We start from the raw sequence: 16895 nt of genomic DNA, 5'->3' as shown, positions 1-16895 counted from the left end.
AGTCAAGATAAAGACAGTCTAGTAAGTAAAGGAAACTGAAAGAAAACAAACCCAAAACCACCCAACTGCAGACTGATGCCCAGACAAGTCCCTAAGCAACACCTCCTTTGGCAAAACTCCCCCGTTTTCCTGCTGAGCGCCAGATTATTCATTATGAGATGTGTCTTTGGTCAGCTTGGGGGAGCTTTCCCAGCTGTGTCCCYTCCCAAACCTCTYCCCCAGCCCCAGCCTAYTCARAATGAGAGCTGGAGGCCTTCACACTGTGCAGGCACAGCAGGAACTAAAACACTATTTCATGTTATCAATACGGTTTCAGCAGTCAAAACCTTACAGGCTGTTATGAAGAAAATTAACTCCATCTCAACCAGATCTGTACAGGCAGATAAAAAGGTCCATGGAGACTTCCAGCATGCACTGCTGGCATTACATGCAACAAAAACTAATCCTTGGCTTTTTCTCTCTGTTCAAAACGTTCAGTCTTCACTAAAAGTTTGGGAAACAGCGGCAGGGAAATGAAGGAAGYTATCCCAAGCCACTCCTAGAAGCAGAAGAAGGGATTAGCACTCAGGGCTGTGCTTGTCTTGAACCACCACGAGCTCTCCAGCCTTCACCCACCAGCCCCATTTCACTACTGCACTGCTGGATTATCAAAGATCTTTGAATCCAGCTTCCACCCCTTCACCACTAAATCACTACCTCACCCTGCTCTAACCTGAGGCTCCAAGCACTGATGGTTTGTGTGGTTACCTTATGGTACTGCACTGGAGAGAAGATGAGCACAAAACACCTGGAAATCACATAAACARCAACAGAGGGACTGTGAGACTTCTCCAGTCCAACTAAAACCAGATGGATTTCCTCTCACTGGAATATGATGAGRGAGGGGAAATGCTTTTTTGATTTTGCTGGTGTTTTTTGGGTTTTAGGGTGCAGTTTTTTGATAGCCTTAGTTGTCTCTTTAAAAGCCAGCAGAAATTCCAGCCTTGAGTTTCCTGCTCTGAATCYAATTTTCCCAAGGCACAAGAAGTGACTTACCTGGAGATCATAAAGGCTGTCACAAAGCCCAACAGCCAGGATTAGAATAATATTTTCTACTTTATCTTACGTTCTTTCAAGTCAGTGCAAAATGTTACCAAAAAGCATTACTCCCAAATGACGTTGGGGCTTAAGAAGCATTGGCATGGGAGCCCATCCAGATACCAATCAGTCACATTGTACCTGTTYACAGCATGATAATAATTCGTCCAGGCATTGAAAAAACACAAAGCAAAAAAGGTTCATCTGTTCTCAGTGTTATTTTAATAAATGAAACAAACCTGAAGGTACGAGCTGGATTTCAGCAGCAGTTAACCTTTTCCCTGACACGATGCGAGCTCTCTCTGCAGGGGTGTTAAGCAGATTTGCTAAATGCCATATTGGGGCTAACTCTGGAGACTGCCAGACCATTGCCAGCTTTATATAAAGCTCCCCAGGAGTCAGGCTGATATTCTCAGGCTTCTCCGAAAACATTGCTGATCCGTAGGGATAATCTCATTTCCCAGACCATGAAATAAGCTGTAGCCTAAGGGTTACAGCGGATGGCTGTGTSAGACAAAATCAACAGTCTGACAAGTGCTGCTGCTCCCCAGGTCTGTGAGGTGGCTTTTGGGCCTGCAAGASACTTAGCTGAACTTAGCTGAGACTAAGTAGGGGACATCACACCTGATATCTCCCTCTCCACTGCTTGCCTTGCACTGCCCCCAGCCACGCTCACTTGTACATGTTTTGGAATAGGAGGGGTTTGCTGCAGCATTTGTGYTTCCCAAAAGGCAACAGAGATGAAAAGCTGGTCAAACAACTCCTTCCTAGAAYACATCCCTGCAGGTCCCACGGGTCCATGTGCTCAAGCACACATATGTGTGCACAGAGGTAGCTGTTTCTGCTAAGGCAAAGAACAGTTTACAGAACTTTGGCTGTCAGCAGAGCAGAGATTTTCAGCTTTGGTGGGAAACAGTAAAGCTAGGTAGGCCTGAGGTCCTGCTCAGGTGCTGAAATTCAAAACCAATGCCAAGTTGTTCAGCAATTTGAATTTTCCAGGTGCTGGGCAGCCCCAGCTGTGGGCACAGTATAGGTGTGAACGTGTTAAGCTCTCAGGGAACTGCTTTCCCTCATAAACACTAGACAGGGTATTACCACCCCTTGCCTGTCATCACCATTGTGAAAAGTAGAGGTGCACTTTCCCTGTTCAATTAAAAAGAAGCCCGGGGTCACTGCCCTCCTTTGTGGAAGGGGTCTATTCCATTCTAAGTGCTCCCCTTTGTTTCCAGCAGAGTGGTGGCATGGAAACAATGCCACCTCCCACCATGAAGTGACAGCTTGCTCCAGCCCTTTCATAACAGAAGCCCTTGAGGCTGGCACCGAGGCAGCTTGATGAGGATAGTAATCACTGCAGCACATGAAAAGCATTTTGCACTGCGACCTTTTGTACATAAAGAGCTGCACTGGTTCTGCTTCTAAAGCCGGGGAGATTTACACATGTGGCTTTCTCCCAGAGCTGAGGGAGGAGAAACTGAGGCAGTAAAATCCTGAAAGCCMGCAATTTATTCAAGAAGGGATGCTGAGAGCACTTGAAGGCTTAAAGCTTATGGTATTTTACCTGCAGCTTGCAGCACAGGAAACAAAGGATAGGATTTCCACTAAATCCTAGCATTTTTAGAGAACACAAACTATGTGTTTTTTTCAAGTCACGTTGACAGTGCTGCGAAGGTTGTCTTTGAGAGTCATTCCTACASGAGAGCTGCGTGCACAGCTCTTGGTGATGCGCTGCCTGTTCCCTGTGGCTGTAGAGGCAGCTGCCCTGAAAGACAGGATGGAAAGGACCTTCCAGTCCTCTATTCCAAAGATCCCTTCTGAGATCATCTGTCCTGTTCTCCTTGGGTAGTCACCTCACTCCCACAGTGACATGACCTGACCTGACCTCTGCTACACAACTTCTCTCCAAAAGCTGAAAAGACCATTTCTGCCAGGTCTGCCTATGCTACGTGACTTTGAGAGAGAGGTACCTTTGTGACCCAGGCTTCCCTGCTCACAGGTGTGAATGGGAAATCCCAAACCTTTTCTTCAGTACTTCACATCTTGGGCTACCRGGTAACACAGAAGCAAGCCCAGGTAAGATCCCTTTTCCCTTCTTGGAACAGTCTCTAACTAAAAATTAAACCTTAAACATTCCTTAAATAGCAGCATTTTATGGGAGTCCCTTTCCCTGTAGTCTGGAAATTGGGAAACAAAATATGACACAATTACCTTCAATTACCAAAAATATTACTTTTATGGAAGAAAAGTGAAAATTTGATTTAGTCCAGATCTGAAGCAGAGCAGTGAGAGACACACAGCAAAATTTTAGTGGAGTTTTGAGTAACCCACGGCCTTCAGAGAGGAGAAATAATCATGTCACTGCTGTTCCTCCCAGCTTGACAGGAGTTTATATCCTTTAATCTCACACACTGAATCCTCTGTTTGCTCGGGCTTTGGAGATTCAACAAACCCCACGTGCAGCTGGCACAGAGCAGGACTCCCCCATCACTCGCTGTTTCCATCCTGGCTGCAGCCTCTGCACACTCAGCACGGGCGTGGATCAGGTACCGATTCCATGCGCAGCACAGCTCCAACCATGCCTTCCACAGAAGGCAGAAACATCCACAGCAAAGTGCAGAAGAGGTAACTCAGTGCATTCCCCAATGTTTCTTAGCATCCCTTGGCACATCCCACCTTGTGCACCCGCCTCAATCCCCAAAAGCTATTGAGATGCTTGTTTTGCTCAGCCCAAGTCTCCTTTAGGTATTCAAGGCTCTTCTACCTGCATTTTCAGGGAGATTAATCAATGCTGTGCACACTGAAGTTCTGTGCAGCCCACTGCAGGAGCCCGGGCATCCCTCTAAAACATTTCCATCTTGTTCTGCCATCCCTTCTCCTCGACCACCACCAGGCCGATACACACTGCACGTCTGGCAGTCAGCATCCGCCATGCCATGGTGATCAACACGGAGTGCCGTGCCCCATTTTTATTGGAATGACTCTTCTCCTGTCCCACAGCACCCCAGGACCCCCAATGGTTTGGATTTGAGCTCCACCCGGGGCATCCCGGCTGTCAAAGCCACGTCTCGGTGCCCATCTCCGCCGCRCACGTCCTCCCGCAGTCACGACATCACCATGTCCCAGCGCTGGCTCATGGCTGTGCTCTCACAGGGGTTGATGACGAGCTCTTTAATGCTTTCGTTCGTGTCCCCGATGGTCTCGGTGTCCARACAGAAGCGGGAAGCTATGTGCTCCAGGTGTGACCCAACTTTGCCCCAGCGCTGAGGAGAGACATGCACGACAGGAGAAACAGGTGAACGAGCTTCCTCCCCATCCTGCTTTCACTCCGCTGTGCCAGCAACAAGAGGACAGCTGACACTGAGCCCTGTGGCTTGATGATGGCAAGCACCAGGTCCCCAAACCCACACCAAGCAGAGCACACACCAAGCTGAGCATTCTTCCCATCAGAAGCACACTGATTTAACTCGGCCTCTGCCTGGCTTCAGCAAGAGAATATATTACTAACAGCTTTTTCCCCAGGTCGCTGGTTCAAATGCCAGCTCAGTGATTAACYGCAGGGAAATGTTAGCATCTGCTGCCTGACTGGCAGCCCATGTGAACTAAATTGCCAGTTTGGGTTTGACTTCTGCATTGAAGTATCCAGATCACCACCCTCACTAATAGACATCCTTATCAACACACTCATTTAGGAGGCAAAGGGCWGAACAGGCCAGAGAGTGCACTCCCAAACAGACTGTGCTTCCCACAGGAACTCAGAGCTCAGGCCATTTAGTGCAGTAATCCTGTGATGAAAGAAAGGGAACTTCAAAGCAAATGAGGCATCAGTGAAAGGGCTCACCTGCTTGTTGTCACCTTCCTTACAAGGTGACAGCAGCACCTGGGAGCCAGGGAAGAGGGTGTACACGGACAAACACAGCTGCTGCTGGTGGATGTGGTGGTTGTATGTGTAYGTCCATTCCTGCCAAGAGGAAGAAAAAGGAAGGTGGTGAGAGATCAGCGTTGATTCTTGTTGTCCTTCCACCTGGAAAACAAAYATTTGGCTTGGATCCTGCCCCTTACAAAAATCAAGCACAAACCTCATTTACTTCAAGTGGTACCAGGAGAGGTCACCAGGATGTTTCAAGCCCCCCACAAACTGCAGTTGTCACTGGGGGACTGCAGGTACCAAAGAAAACATCYACAAAAGCTGCTGGAAGAACATGTTTCGTGAGACCAAAGAGTTCATAGCCAGAACTGGGCGGTGGCTGGAGAACAAAAGGATGGGAAAAARGCAAAAGAGAGGCAGGAATACCACTAACCACACAATATGGCAATCCTCTTTTTTCAGGGAAGAGCAGAAAAAGTGATTTGCAGCTGGCAATGTGAGACAAGAAGTGATACACACGAAGTGAGCAAAAGCCTGCAACTCCTGGGATTCGGTTCACAAATACCAGAAAAACAAGGGGTAAAGCTCTATCAGGGCATTGGGACCAAATTTCAAAGGTTTGCTATAACTACTGCTACTCCTGTTCCACTGGGCTGTCTTGGCGGTTTTCTTCTCATGCTGCTTTTCATGTTCACCTGCTCTTTTTCAGCTTCTCAGCCCCAGAAACAAACTTTGGAGGAGCAGAGACTCTTTGTCCTGTGTGATGCTTACCAAACAACAGATCCYTGGGATTACCATCTTTTTCACCAGTGGATGTTTTACTTGGGGAAGAAGAGGAGTAGCTGATAGTTTGACAAGGACAAAGCATGACAGATGTGCAGACACACTGCTTAGCCCAGGAGTGTTTCACAGAAGTTCACTCCAATGTTCCTTCCATCATTTTCTATCATTTACCTGCACTCATATTGTCCAAGAGCCCTCCTGAGAGCATCCCAGGCAAGGCATGGCTCCCTGTTTTTCGTGTGTGTGCATAGGCAGATCAGAGCTGGTTTGGCTGATRGGAAACCACAACCACGCTCTCACATAACCCCAGGGAAGGACTTCTGGAACCAGAGTTTTGCTCATACCTTTGCATGAACATCAACTTTTAAATTTGACTTTTAAAGAGCAGGGCTGCAAGGGTTTTCCAGGGGTCCCCAGCCAGGGTACAAATGGGGGGATGTGTAAATGGCTCTAAACAGCAGCAGTGGGGGAATGGGAAGCAGGTTTCTGAGCCATGGCAGGGCAGGTGAGCAGGGCTGGAGGACCAACAGCAGGCTGGCTTCACTGTCAGAGGGCAATGACCCTGCCGGACACAGCACRGCCAGGGAGCAAGAGGGATTCCACAAGAGCCCCCAGGAGCCAAGGCAGATGCTCTGACAAGGTACAGGCTATGAAAACTCTGAACCTGCTGTGAAAGAAAAGGTGCAAAGAGAAAGCACAAGAGTTGAGAGCTCAGCTATGCAGTGCTCAAACATATGGCTGTTAGGCTGTGGCTGGAAAAACGGGGCTCCTGGGAGACTTCAACCCTTTCTGAGTGCTGGAGGGGAATGTGAAGAATGGCTGCCCTGCTCTCAGAGCCGGGATGCCTGCAGCTCCCCTGACTTTGAGTGGTGGAGGTKTTGGGTTGCATTAGCATGAGTTATTAGAGCGGGGAAACGCTTCCAGTCCTTTGGTATTTGTCACCGTCAGCAGCTCTAACTCCTCTCCTCAACTTCAAACCAGACAGCTACAGGCATTTAACTCCTGGGAATACAAATCCCACTTTCATTCAGGTTCTGAGCCACCTGGAAGGGAAAACACGCTTTTGCACAGCAGTCCCAGCTCCACAAGGACTTCACACTGTGATCCTCATACTCTGCTTCTTAAGCCACTGTTCCCCACCAGCTCATGGAAATCAAACCCGGCTTTCTGCACAGCCTGCCCACAGGCTTCTCAGCCAGAGCTGCCCAGATCTGGGCACACAAACAATGTTCATTTTCAAAGCCGTAATCCGCACCCCAAGGGCCTTCTGGCAACTACTTCTCTTTGTCATATGGAGCAGGGTTTACCTGATCCTACAGCGAACACATTCCAGACATCCCAACCATGCAYGCTGTCAGCTGCTGTGTAAACCACCAGCCTGGGAAATCAGGTGCCAAATTAGTCCAGCATCTGTGAAGAACCAAACCCTACAGGGCAAGCTCCAACATCTGTTCTTGGTACCCACGCTGCTACAAGCTGCTTTGAAAGCCTGCYTTACATTTTTAACCAATTGTTTGTCATTTAAGCTCAGGACAGGGCTGCAGCTGCACCCACAAGGCTCCTCAGCAGCAGCCAGTTAATCCTGTAATTTGTGTATATGTTGAATTCTCCAGCTAACTCAAGCCATGGGACTTTTTTGTTTGTTTGTTTTGACATCTTAACCTTCTTGCTTCACCGAGGTTATCTCATGGAATACTGCTCCATGCTTTTTTTCCCAGGCCAGGCTATGCTCAAGCCTTCACWGTATTCACACCCTCTGAAGGCAGGRCCATCCTCTCATCCAGCASTGGACCATGGGAYAGGCAGGGTGGTGGTAACCATGTTCCCCAAGCTGTTGTTCATCCTAAGGGAGGACTCCAGAGCTGGATGTGTGCAGTTCCACAGCTGACACTGGATCCTACCCCCTGCCCCCAGGCTGTCCTTCCAATGTCTTTATCTCAGCTGACAGATTTTCACACTGCTCATCTATCTCGGCAGAATGGCTTTTTATGGAAGGCAGCCCCGTTGAAAATGTTTTATCCAGCTCTAATCAWGTCTTCTTCCCTTTCAGCCCCAGATGAAAGCCAAAGAAAATTATGCAGCAAATGAAGAAATTTGGGGGGGGGGGGAGGGAAGTCAATTGAACACCACAGAATCCATGAAGGGCTTTGAGTTWAAATACACACCCATGGCCATGCAAATTTTTATCTTACCCTTTCTCCTCCCTTATTTGTATCAGCTGAGATTAAAATTTCTGCTTTTTTGTTTAATTTTCTTTTTCCCACGAGGAGCTCCTTCATCTCCCAATTCTGGCACACCCGGCACTGATGTAGCCAGCACAGCAGTAACAGCAGCAGAGCTCTGCACCATGGAGGCTGTGACGGATAGGACAGCCCACGATACTCCTAAGGAGCCCTACAAGGAGCTAGCACAGCTTCAGGGCTGCAGACTGGCCTGAGGAGATGCCATCAGGGTTTAGAGCTGAYCCCACAASCAAGGAAAGACAGATTTATGAGRTAAAACTGAGATGAAGATTTGCTGYCTTTTCAAAGAGAACAAAGGAGTGGCAGTGGAGCAAGGAGGAAGAGGGTGAAGAAAAGAGAGCCACCAGACAGCCAGCAAGCCCCTTCCTCCAAAGCCTCAGATGACACTGACCCCTCATCTGAGCCTTCTGACAATTTCTCAAGGCTTTAGCATTCTCTGAGCCGGCACCTGTCACTGTTACTCAGCATTATTGTGAATCGAGGAAATTATTTTCAGAAGTGATCTTTGGCTTGGCACAGCCTGGCTGGCAGACGGAGGAAGGAGCCCCTGAGCCCAGGACGGAGCAGCTCCCATGGGAGCCCAGCATTCCRTGACAGCCAGGCCTCTGCTGCTGAGCCAGAGGTCAGCTGTGCCCTAATGCTGGGGTGGCAGCGAGAGAAAAGTGTTTCTGAAGAAAGTGGAACAATCTAATTATCCAATTATCATCTTAAAATCATAGGGAAGGACTTCCCAAGACACATGACTGCACAAGTCATCTGAGGATACCAAAGTGCTCCACTCTTCAAAGGCCCTGGGATACAGCTGGCACTTCCAACATCCCAGGAGAGGGACAGCAGAGTGCCCAGGACAACCTGGGTGCAGAGGTGGCACTGCTGCCCCTCTGCTCTGCTCCAGCCAGCAGCTGGGACAGCTCATGGCCATGGAGGAGAAGAATGAAGATTTTTGAGGGGAGGAAGGTCAGAAGAGAATGTTTATGGCTGAGATATCTCTGGAAGGACACTTAGTTTGGATAGATGCTACAGGTTCTCTAAAGAAAGTGCAGATCTAGCTAGCACATAGAGGACCTCAGGCCAACTGGGATGAGCATCCAAGCCATACCAGGCCGATTATCCCACTGCATTCCTTCCCAAGAAGGGTCAAGGACATGCCACTCAAATGCAATGGCACCCACTCAGCTGCTAACTCCAGGTACTTCGGGGTGCAGGCTCAGGAAATGGGTGCTGCAGCCTTCCCMCCATTCCTCACTTGTCTAAAAGATGCCTGAACTTTACATTCCCCTTGCAGCAGCTGCTTACACGTGTGTTATATCCAGGTCAAAGCATCTTCAGATTTTTTATCTGAAGTATGTCAGGTTTCCTGGAGCTGCTAATGACTTAAATAAATCCCAGAGTCAGATGTCTTGTCCAAACTCTATGAACTAATATCAACTGACACTTGGTTTGAAAAAAMCCCCAGCTACTCACATCTTCATTAGACAGATGAGGACAAAATTATGATCAATTATTTTCCCTCAGATGCATTTCTCTCGTGAAAAACTAAATCAATCTGTTAATTTAGCAAATGAGACGCAACAAGGCGCAGAGAGCCGAGGCTCCAGCGGGCAGGAGCGCAGGCAGAGCCTGGGGTGGGCTGTGCACAAACATCTCTGCCAGTCACTAACTCCAGAGCCACCKTGGGGATCTCAACCACCCCAAGAAAGATGAGGAGTCCTCTTGTGCCTCAGTGTCCCTTTCAGTAATTTGGGACCAACACCAGATGCCATCAGGGAGGTGTTTTGAGATCTGCTAAGGGTGTTAATCTGATTTCACCACCGATGATTTGTCTCAATTTAACCGAACTATGGATGTAGCCAGAGGTCTCACAACACCCTTTACCTATGCTAMAGGTAGAAAAACTAAAATAAAGAGTAATTGATTGCCATTTGATGTCTCCTGTGCTTCTCTCCTCAAACCATCATAGCTCAGGTCTTCTCACACCCAGTCTATGGACCTCATGGACACGGTGTTGGTAAAGGGCTGGGGGAGCCCAGCTGGGAGAAAGCTACAGAAAGGCAATCAAAACAACCAAATTACTGCTACTATAATAGTGAKAATAAAGAATTTGGACAGCCAGGGTATTTCCATGGTACTCACTGAATGCCAGGAAAGCACAGCTTTGATTTAGCTAAGCCTATTTTTCAAATAATGAAGCTTAGGGTAAACAAGATGTGACTTCASTGTGTTAAAAGTGAAGATTATTGCTCTATTCTGGTATATCAAATGCACAACTAAATAGCATTCAGGACTGCTGCATAATCAATCCTACACAGCCTGGTGCCTGTAACACCCAYGTCATCCACCAGTTCAGGTGGTCTTGTAGCAACTGTGTCATTAAAACATAAATTTCTATTCACAATAAAAGTTTAAATAACCTGCTTTAATCTGAACTATTCTCCASGGGTACAAGTAACAGAGAACTATCCTACAAAGACAGAGAAAGATAAAAGGAAAAGGCTTTTCTCTATTCCTGCTGTGTACTGAGTGCAGCCATTCTGCAAACTGTTTGTAGCATTTTTCTGCTCCTTTGCAGAGTTAGTCCCGRATGTGCACAAGAAACGGAGTTGCCATCCAGTGGGAAGTGTTGACCTATTGCAAACTGCTGCAGAATCAGAACGGGAACATGAAAAGTTTGTGGTGTGAAAAATTCCAAAAATTTACTGCACAGAAATGTCAAAACAAAACGTGTTTGGTGGGAATGAAACAATCCAACTTGCTGGCATGACATTTCTCATTTTAAAATACCACATCAAATTGGTATTTCAGAAAGACCAATACCAACACTAACTTGCAGCAGCATTTTTCATTCTGATTTCCCCAGACTTCTTTTTTAAAAAACATCCAATTCATTTTAAGTCGCTACTGTCGTTAGAACATTTTTCTTTTCTCCTGCAGAGCTAGCCCTGAAAAACACGATGACCTGCTCTCATCAGCTCKCTTCCCTTGCTGTTTGTGTGAAAGGTCCATGTAGCAGCAGCAGAAGGAAAAATAATTCTGGAACCTGGAAACCAGTAAAACTGTAAGAAGTGTAACTGTGTGGCACTTGCAATTATATTAACTACATTTTCTGAACTAATATTCAAGTAGTCATTGTTGATTCTAGCATGCTGTGAAACAGATATTAATTTCCTGCCTAGAGACAAGCACGCAGCTGCATTTGAAAGTGATGCATACAATGCCTTGCTTTGTTTGCACACACAAATCAGGGACATTTCAAGCAGTCTCCCAGGCTGGGCCTTTTATATGCTCAGCTACCTGGTTTGAATGTGTAACCACGTGGGTTAAGGATGTACAGTCAAGTGGAAGCAAGCACACCATTTCCTACTGAATTATTTCATGGCACCCCTGGAGAAGTGAGGGATTGTTATCCTGCCTGTTTTACACATGGGAACACTGACAGAATTTACTGATATGCCCCAAATCACAAAGAGAACCGGATGCAAAGGTGGGTTTTGAAGCCATGTGTATCTTCAGGGTTTTGGTCCAGAAACTCTGCTGCAAGGCACATGTGCCTGCTCTTGGCTCTGACACCTCCTAGGCTGTGCTTTTGAGAACATCCATTCACAGAGCTTTTTCTCTTCTCAGTGAGATTGAAAAAAMCGAGATTGTCCTCATTAAATCCTCRCTTAGTTTAATGGGCAATCCACTACAGAAGAATGCAGACTATGAAGTCATAAAAATGCCACTGCAACTCAGTCAGTTTTGAAAGGAAAAAAAGGCTGAGAGATGAGAGGAAGTTAAAATTCTCTTTGCCTTTGATCTGTGCAGATGAGCAGCAGCGTGTGGTGTTCCTGGGCAGTGGGAAGTGCTCAGCATAAGCTCACACTGAGATGAGCAGGACATGCTGTCCTGTGGCTCCTGCACCAGTCCCTGCTGCCCCCCAGGGCTTCCACCAAGGTCAGGTGGAGTTACCAGGGTTTAAATCCGTGCTGCCTAAGGAAGACATTGGCAGAATGGGAAAATCCTCCAACAGAGCTTTAGCAACCTTAAGAAATCATCTTGGAGCTGTCCCCAAGGCTTCTTCCCATCTGGCATCACAGGGATACACAACAYATCTTACCTGTGCCTTTGGTACTGMRCCCTTGGTGCTGTTACAAGGATTTAAGSTCAGGATGGGGAGCTCTTGGTCTTCAGACTTGTGTGACTCCAGGCAGTTTTGTCTCTGCTTGATTATCCCAGTCTGATACAGCGATTCCTCAGGAATCCTGTARGAAAAGAAGGAAAACAATATCCATACAGCCCCACACACACAGGGAGGCTCAGCATGGTAAGGCTGCACCATYACACATTCAGAAAATGAGGGGTGGCAAGATTTATCACAGTACTGGAGCACTGAGAGCAGCACACGGACAGGGACGCTGCAGAAACAGCGTTCAGAGATGGATGGCTGACCTTTGTGAGAGGGAAAAATAAATAACAGTGCACAAGGCAAGCAGAGGAGCCAGGAATAGGCTGTGAGCAGGCTGAAGGTCAGCCTTCAGCCTGCAGGAGAGGGGAACTTCATAACAAACTGTCACAGAGCTCAGGCATTGCTTGTGAATGCTGTTGTACAATGCCACACATGGCAAAAAAGCACAAGAAAATGGCTACAGAAATCATCATTTTCACACAGTGATTCTTCACTCAGCTATTGCACCAGGTGTCTCCAAAACTTTACCACCTTTCTGAGGATGGCTCCTGACATGGACCAGGGGAATGAATKCAATGGTTTCTGGAGTAATTTTGGTAAGTAAAAGACACCTGTGCAAAAGTAACTGTGGAAGTGGATATTTAGCAAAGCTCTGGGCTGGGAGCAAGGCAGAGCCATCTGAATGCAAATCATAAAATCCTAGAGTGGATGGTTTCACAACAGAGAAGCCCYGAGTGTCACAGAACAGTGGGAAAGGACTGGAAATTAGGTGCTTGTTTAGTAAACCAGAGTCATTAAGTATTGARGCACCCAGCAGAGGTTATGCTGGATTTTCTGCCTTGGGATATTTTTGTAAGGAAAACTCTCTTATTTCCCTACACAATCTCTTCCACGGCATGGGCAGGAGGATACCTAATAAATTCCAGAGAGCAAATGGGAATAACTGGTGCTTTGTCCCTCACCAGCCCTGCAGCAAAGATCTTAGACAAAGCAGATATGACAGAATATCCTGAGTYAGAAGGGACCCCAAAGGATMTCCAAACCCAGCTCCTGGCYCTGCARTATGTCACACTGCAGGAAGYTATGTTTGAAGCCAGCACAAAATTCACTGTGCCCTTCTGTGAAGCCCAAGGGAGGGGTGCCTGTGTCTCTGGGGCAGAGGAAAGCTCTGTGGGGCAGGAGGGAGGGATGGAGCACTTTGCTGGCCTGCTGAAGACAGACGGAGATGGCACATCCGTACCGAAGTTCGGGATAAACRTTCTCCAGGTACCACTTGAAGCTGTGGCATTTCAACTTCTTCCGYAGCTCCACTCTGCTCTGGACACTGTGGGAAGAAAATATCACGGAGGTACAACAGGAATGATGAAGGTGAGACCCAATACACCAAAAAGGAGGCTGAGAGAAATCCAACAAAATTGCACAGACAGCAAACACAAGAGGATCAGCAGCTCTGTTTGCTCACGGCATGAGCTTGAGCGGCTGTTTTGATCTCTGTCTCTTTGGAGGTCTCACTTGGTAAAATGGCACACTGTCATTTTAACAAGGAGTCTGGAGTTGAAAAGGTTCATGGAAGAGCACAGTAATTTTAAAATTATTAGTAAAAAATGTATCCTTTCTTTTATATGCAATAATCCTTACTTTAATACATTAACATACTAGGAAATTAATATATGCTATTTGCTATTCTAAGTTACTCTGTTTACAGGGCCACAGGAGGCCTTGATTTACAGGAGCACCTAAACACACTTGCAAGCCAGCAGAAGTTAATCACACAGTGAAGTAATTTTTTCTTTCAATAATCAAAAATTTTTGCTGAAGGATCCTGCTGTACAGAGAYGTTTTTGAAACACCACTCCTCCTCCAGCCTCTACCTGTGGAGCTGCTATGAGGTGGCTTTTATGGAGCAGTCAGAAATCTCCAGTACCTTCTTTTCACGTAGGTCAACTTTTCTATATCCTACTACCCTAGGTATGACAGAGATGCTACTTCATTGTGTGCTGATGGATGGGAGCAGGATATTAATACAGGAGAAATAGGTGAGTGACTGGGACTTCAACTTTTTTATCCTGGAGATTGAAGASGAGTCACAAGGAATTTGGGTTTGGAYTGGGAACCCCCTGGRGCCCAAAGGAAACTTTCTAAGGTGAAGAGGAGCATGTGAAAATGAGAAATACAACACCAATATTTACAGTCCTCCTGACAGGGAGGTATTTCTGACTGTTCACGGAATGAATGGCAAACTCCCTGAACACAAGCACTTGCTGCTTTCTAATAAAGCATCAGCAGGCCAAACATTTGGTGATTTTTCCTGCTAGTAACACCTCTGGACTCGGGGGTCAGTATCTGTATGCAATGCCAAGGGCAGGACACAGGCAGAGAGGTTTTTCCCCACCTGGGTTGGGTTCACTCCCTGGAATAAACCAGCACAGCATYTAACCTGGCTGTTTATCCACCTCATGGCTGTGGTGTGCACCTACCAGCAGCATTTCAGTGATACAACAAAAACAATGCAGGCGGGTGGTTTCACAGAAGGGGAYGTCACTGTGACACCCCCTGCAGCAGGCAGGGCACAGGSAGGGYACAGGGARCAGCAGAAGAACCCTTACTTTCCAAAAGGCCTCCCCTGGGCTGCGGGGCGAGCGGCGTAGTAGTACTGCTTGAACTCATCCATCCACACCTCGGCCGTGCGCTTGGTGTTCCTGGGGGAGGCAACACACGGGGAACCAAAGGGTCACTTGCAAAGTGACATTTCCCAAAGTGCACCAACTGACCCATCCTGCTCTACTCCCACCCTCAGCTTGGTTTCTGGCTTCCCCCAAACCTCCTCTGAGCCAGCCCATCCCTCACTTTGCTCCCAGTACTCCTTCACTATCGTTACTCTGGGGACCAAACACATCAGGCCAAATAAAGCTCAGATGAAGAACTCACCATTTAAAACTCAGCTGKATGCTTTGCATCCACCTCACTCTGAGCTAAAGGTTCTCTCAAGCATCATCTCTAAGGCAGGAGTGCCTGGGGTTTTATTTAGTGGCTGGAATGGAGGTCTGAGAAGTTCACCGAAGATTTGCAAGTATTTCCTTTGTTTCAATCCTGAATGGACTCTCCTGCTTTGTACTCCTGGATTTCATTGAGACAAACCTCAACATTCAAAACTTAAACAGAAACYACTCCACCACAGTGCTGTAGCATGAATGTCAGCCTCCCACATCAGCCAGGTGTCTGCAGAAAGTTTCTGAATCTCAGCAAATCTTCTGTTGGCTTCAGATGGCTCTAACTGTTCTTGCCAATGGATTTCTTGCTCCATGCTTATCTGCCTATCCCTGCCTAGACCAGGGGATTCCCATCTCCTGCTCCAAGCCTTTGCTGGGTCCAGCCAAGTGCCAGGTGGCCAGAAAAAGAGACAGACTTCACGTGAAGCCAGCACTACACTGGAGCCTGAGCTGCCTCTCACACTGAAGCAGGGGCTCTATGGAAGAACAATCAGTGTCTGGCAGAAAGGTGGAGGTGTTTTTTGCTAACATCTCTATTCAAACAGAAGCACCAGGCTGCCAGAAGCTGCTCCTCCTCTCAGTCTATGCACTGTAACATTAGGGCTGATACCCTAAGGTTAACAASATCCCAGCTCCTGATGCATTTGGGTACATTTCTCCAAACTGCTTTTCAGTTCCTTGCTGATTCATGGCCTTCTTCTTCCTCCCTCTCTAAGGCAGCAGTCCAAGTGCTCTTGCTCAAGAGATGACAACATCAATGTCTACATCTGTACCTAACCTGTCCCAAAGTGCAGGGTTCCTTTGTTTGGCTTCCTGATCTCATTTGAGTGTACAAGAAACACGGGAATAAACGCCAAGGCTCACACCCAGGCATGACACAGACATCCCCAAAGTCCCCTGAGGCCTGTGCCTGACAAGAAGTCGGAAGAGCTGTCCCCATTCAAGYTCCCCTTGCTCCTCCTGCAGGTGATGCAATGCAGGCACCACCTTTTCACTCAGGTTTGCAGTGACTCTGACAGTGGAGGCTTTGCCACATCCCAGACTCTTCTCAAGTAGTGAAGTTCACTTCACTAGTAAAAGCAAAAGCCTTCCTGGTGATTCTCCATTCTGTGCTCTCCTCCTTAATGCCAGCAATGCCCTGAGCCCATCACCACTGCCCCCTTCCTGCTGCACGCACTGTTTGTGGCTGGAAATCACCCGTGAGGTGTAACTGAGAGGTGCAATTTGCACTCCCCCAGCTCCTCGTGTCAAGCAAAGGCTGAGGAAGCTGCAGAGAGCCTGGGTCAGCAGCGACTCTGTGGCTCTTCACAAACGCTGCTGTCTCTTTCTAACAGTGGGAAGCCCCTGCTAAAAGGAAAGCCTGGTGTGTGAGCACTCACWGCTGCAGGTTAGCTCACAAACAACCCTGCATTTACTGTAAGCGSCCCCAGTGCTTTTCTCTGTCATTCACTTCAGCAACAACGTTCAGTCTCTCAYTCTAAAAATGGAGGAAATCCTTCCTGGCCTCACTAGCTGCTCTCATCATCTTTYATATGTCTATTCCCACTTCTGGATTTCCTCTTTCTTTGCCTGATATTTCCAGGATCTTAGCCCACTTCAGGCAACCCTTTCARTACCTGATTCAGTCTATGTCCTGTGTGTGAGGAGAGATCCCCTTCAGCTGGGATTCCTTCAGTCCCTTCAGTGTCCACTCCATGCAGGTGCAGCCCACTGCTGCCTCTACTCCAGCCTGGACACAGAGCCACCCACTCCAGCAGGCTGTGTGGCTCCCATTT

At 47.5% G+C, this 16895-nt stretch overlaps 1 protein-coding gene across 1 annotated transcript in view; it reads right to left on the bottom strand.

Annotated features, from left to right (window-relative positions):
• Positions 1-770: 770 nt before the first annotated feature.
• GALNT14 (polypeptide N-acetylgalactosaminyltransferase 14) overlaps positions 771-16895 on the bottom strand; it is a 92861-nt gene continuing 76736 nt past the window's right edge. The window contains exons 11-15 of the mRNA XM_057374890.1: positions 14737-14829; positions 13371-13454; positions 12062-12206; positions 4913-5032; positions 771-4334 (exon numbers count right to left, since the gene is read on the bottom strand). Coding sequence (XP_057230873.1) covers positions 4176-4334; positions 4913-5032; positions 12062-12206; positions 13371-13454; positions 14737-14829 — 601 coding nt within the window. The 3' untranslated portion in view covers positions 771-4175. The remainder of the gene's footprint in view (positions 4335-4912; positions 5033-12061; positions 12207-13370; positions 13455-14736; positions 14830-16895) is intronic.

Source organism: Malurus melanocephalus, unplaced genomic scaffold (genome assembly GCF_030028575.1).
Source record: "Malurus melanocephalus ecotype Western Australia unplaced genomic scaffold, MMel_1.1 scaffold_235, whole genome shotgun sequence".
Taxonomy (NCBI): domain Eukaryota; kingdom Metazoa; phylum Chordata; class Aves; order Passeriformes; family Maluridae; genus Malurus; species Malurus melanocephalus.
This window is presented reverse-complemented; position numbering and strand designations above follow the sequence as displayed.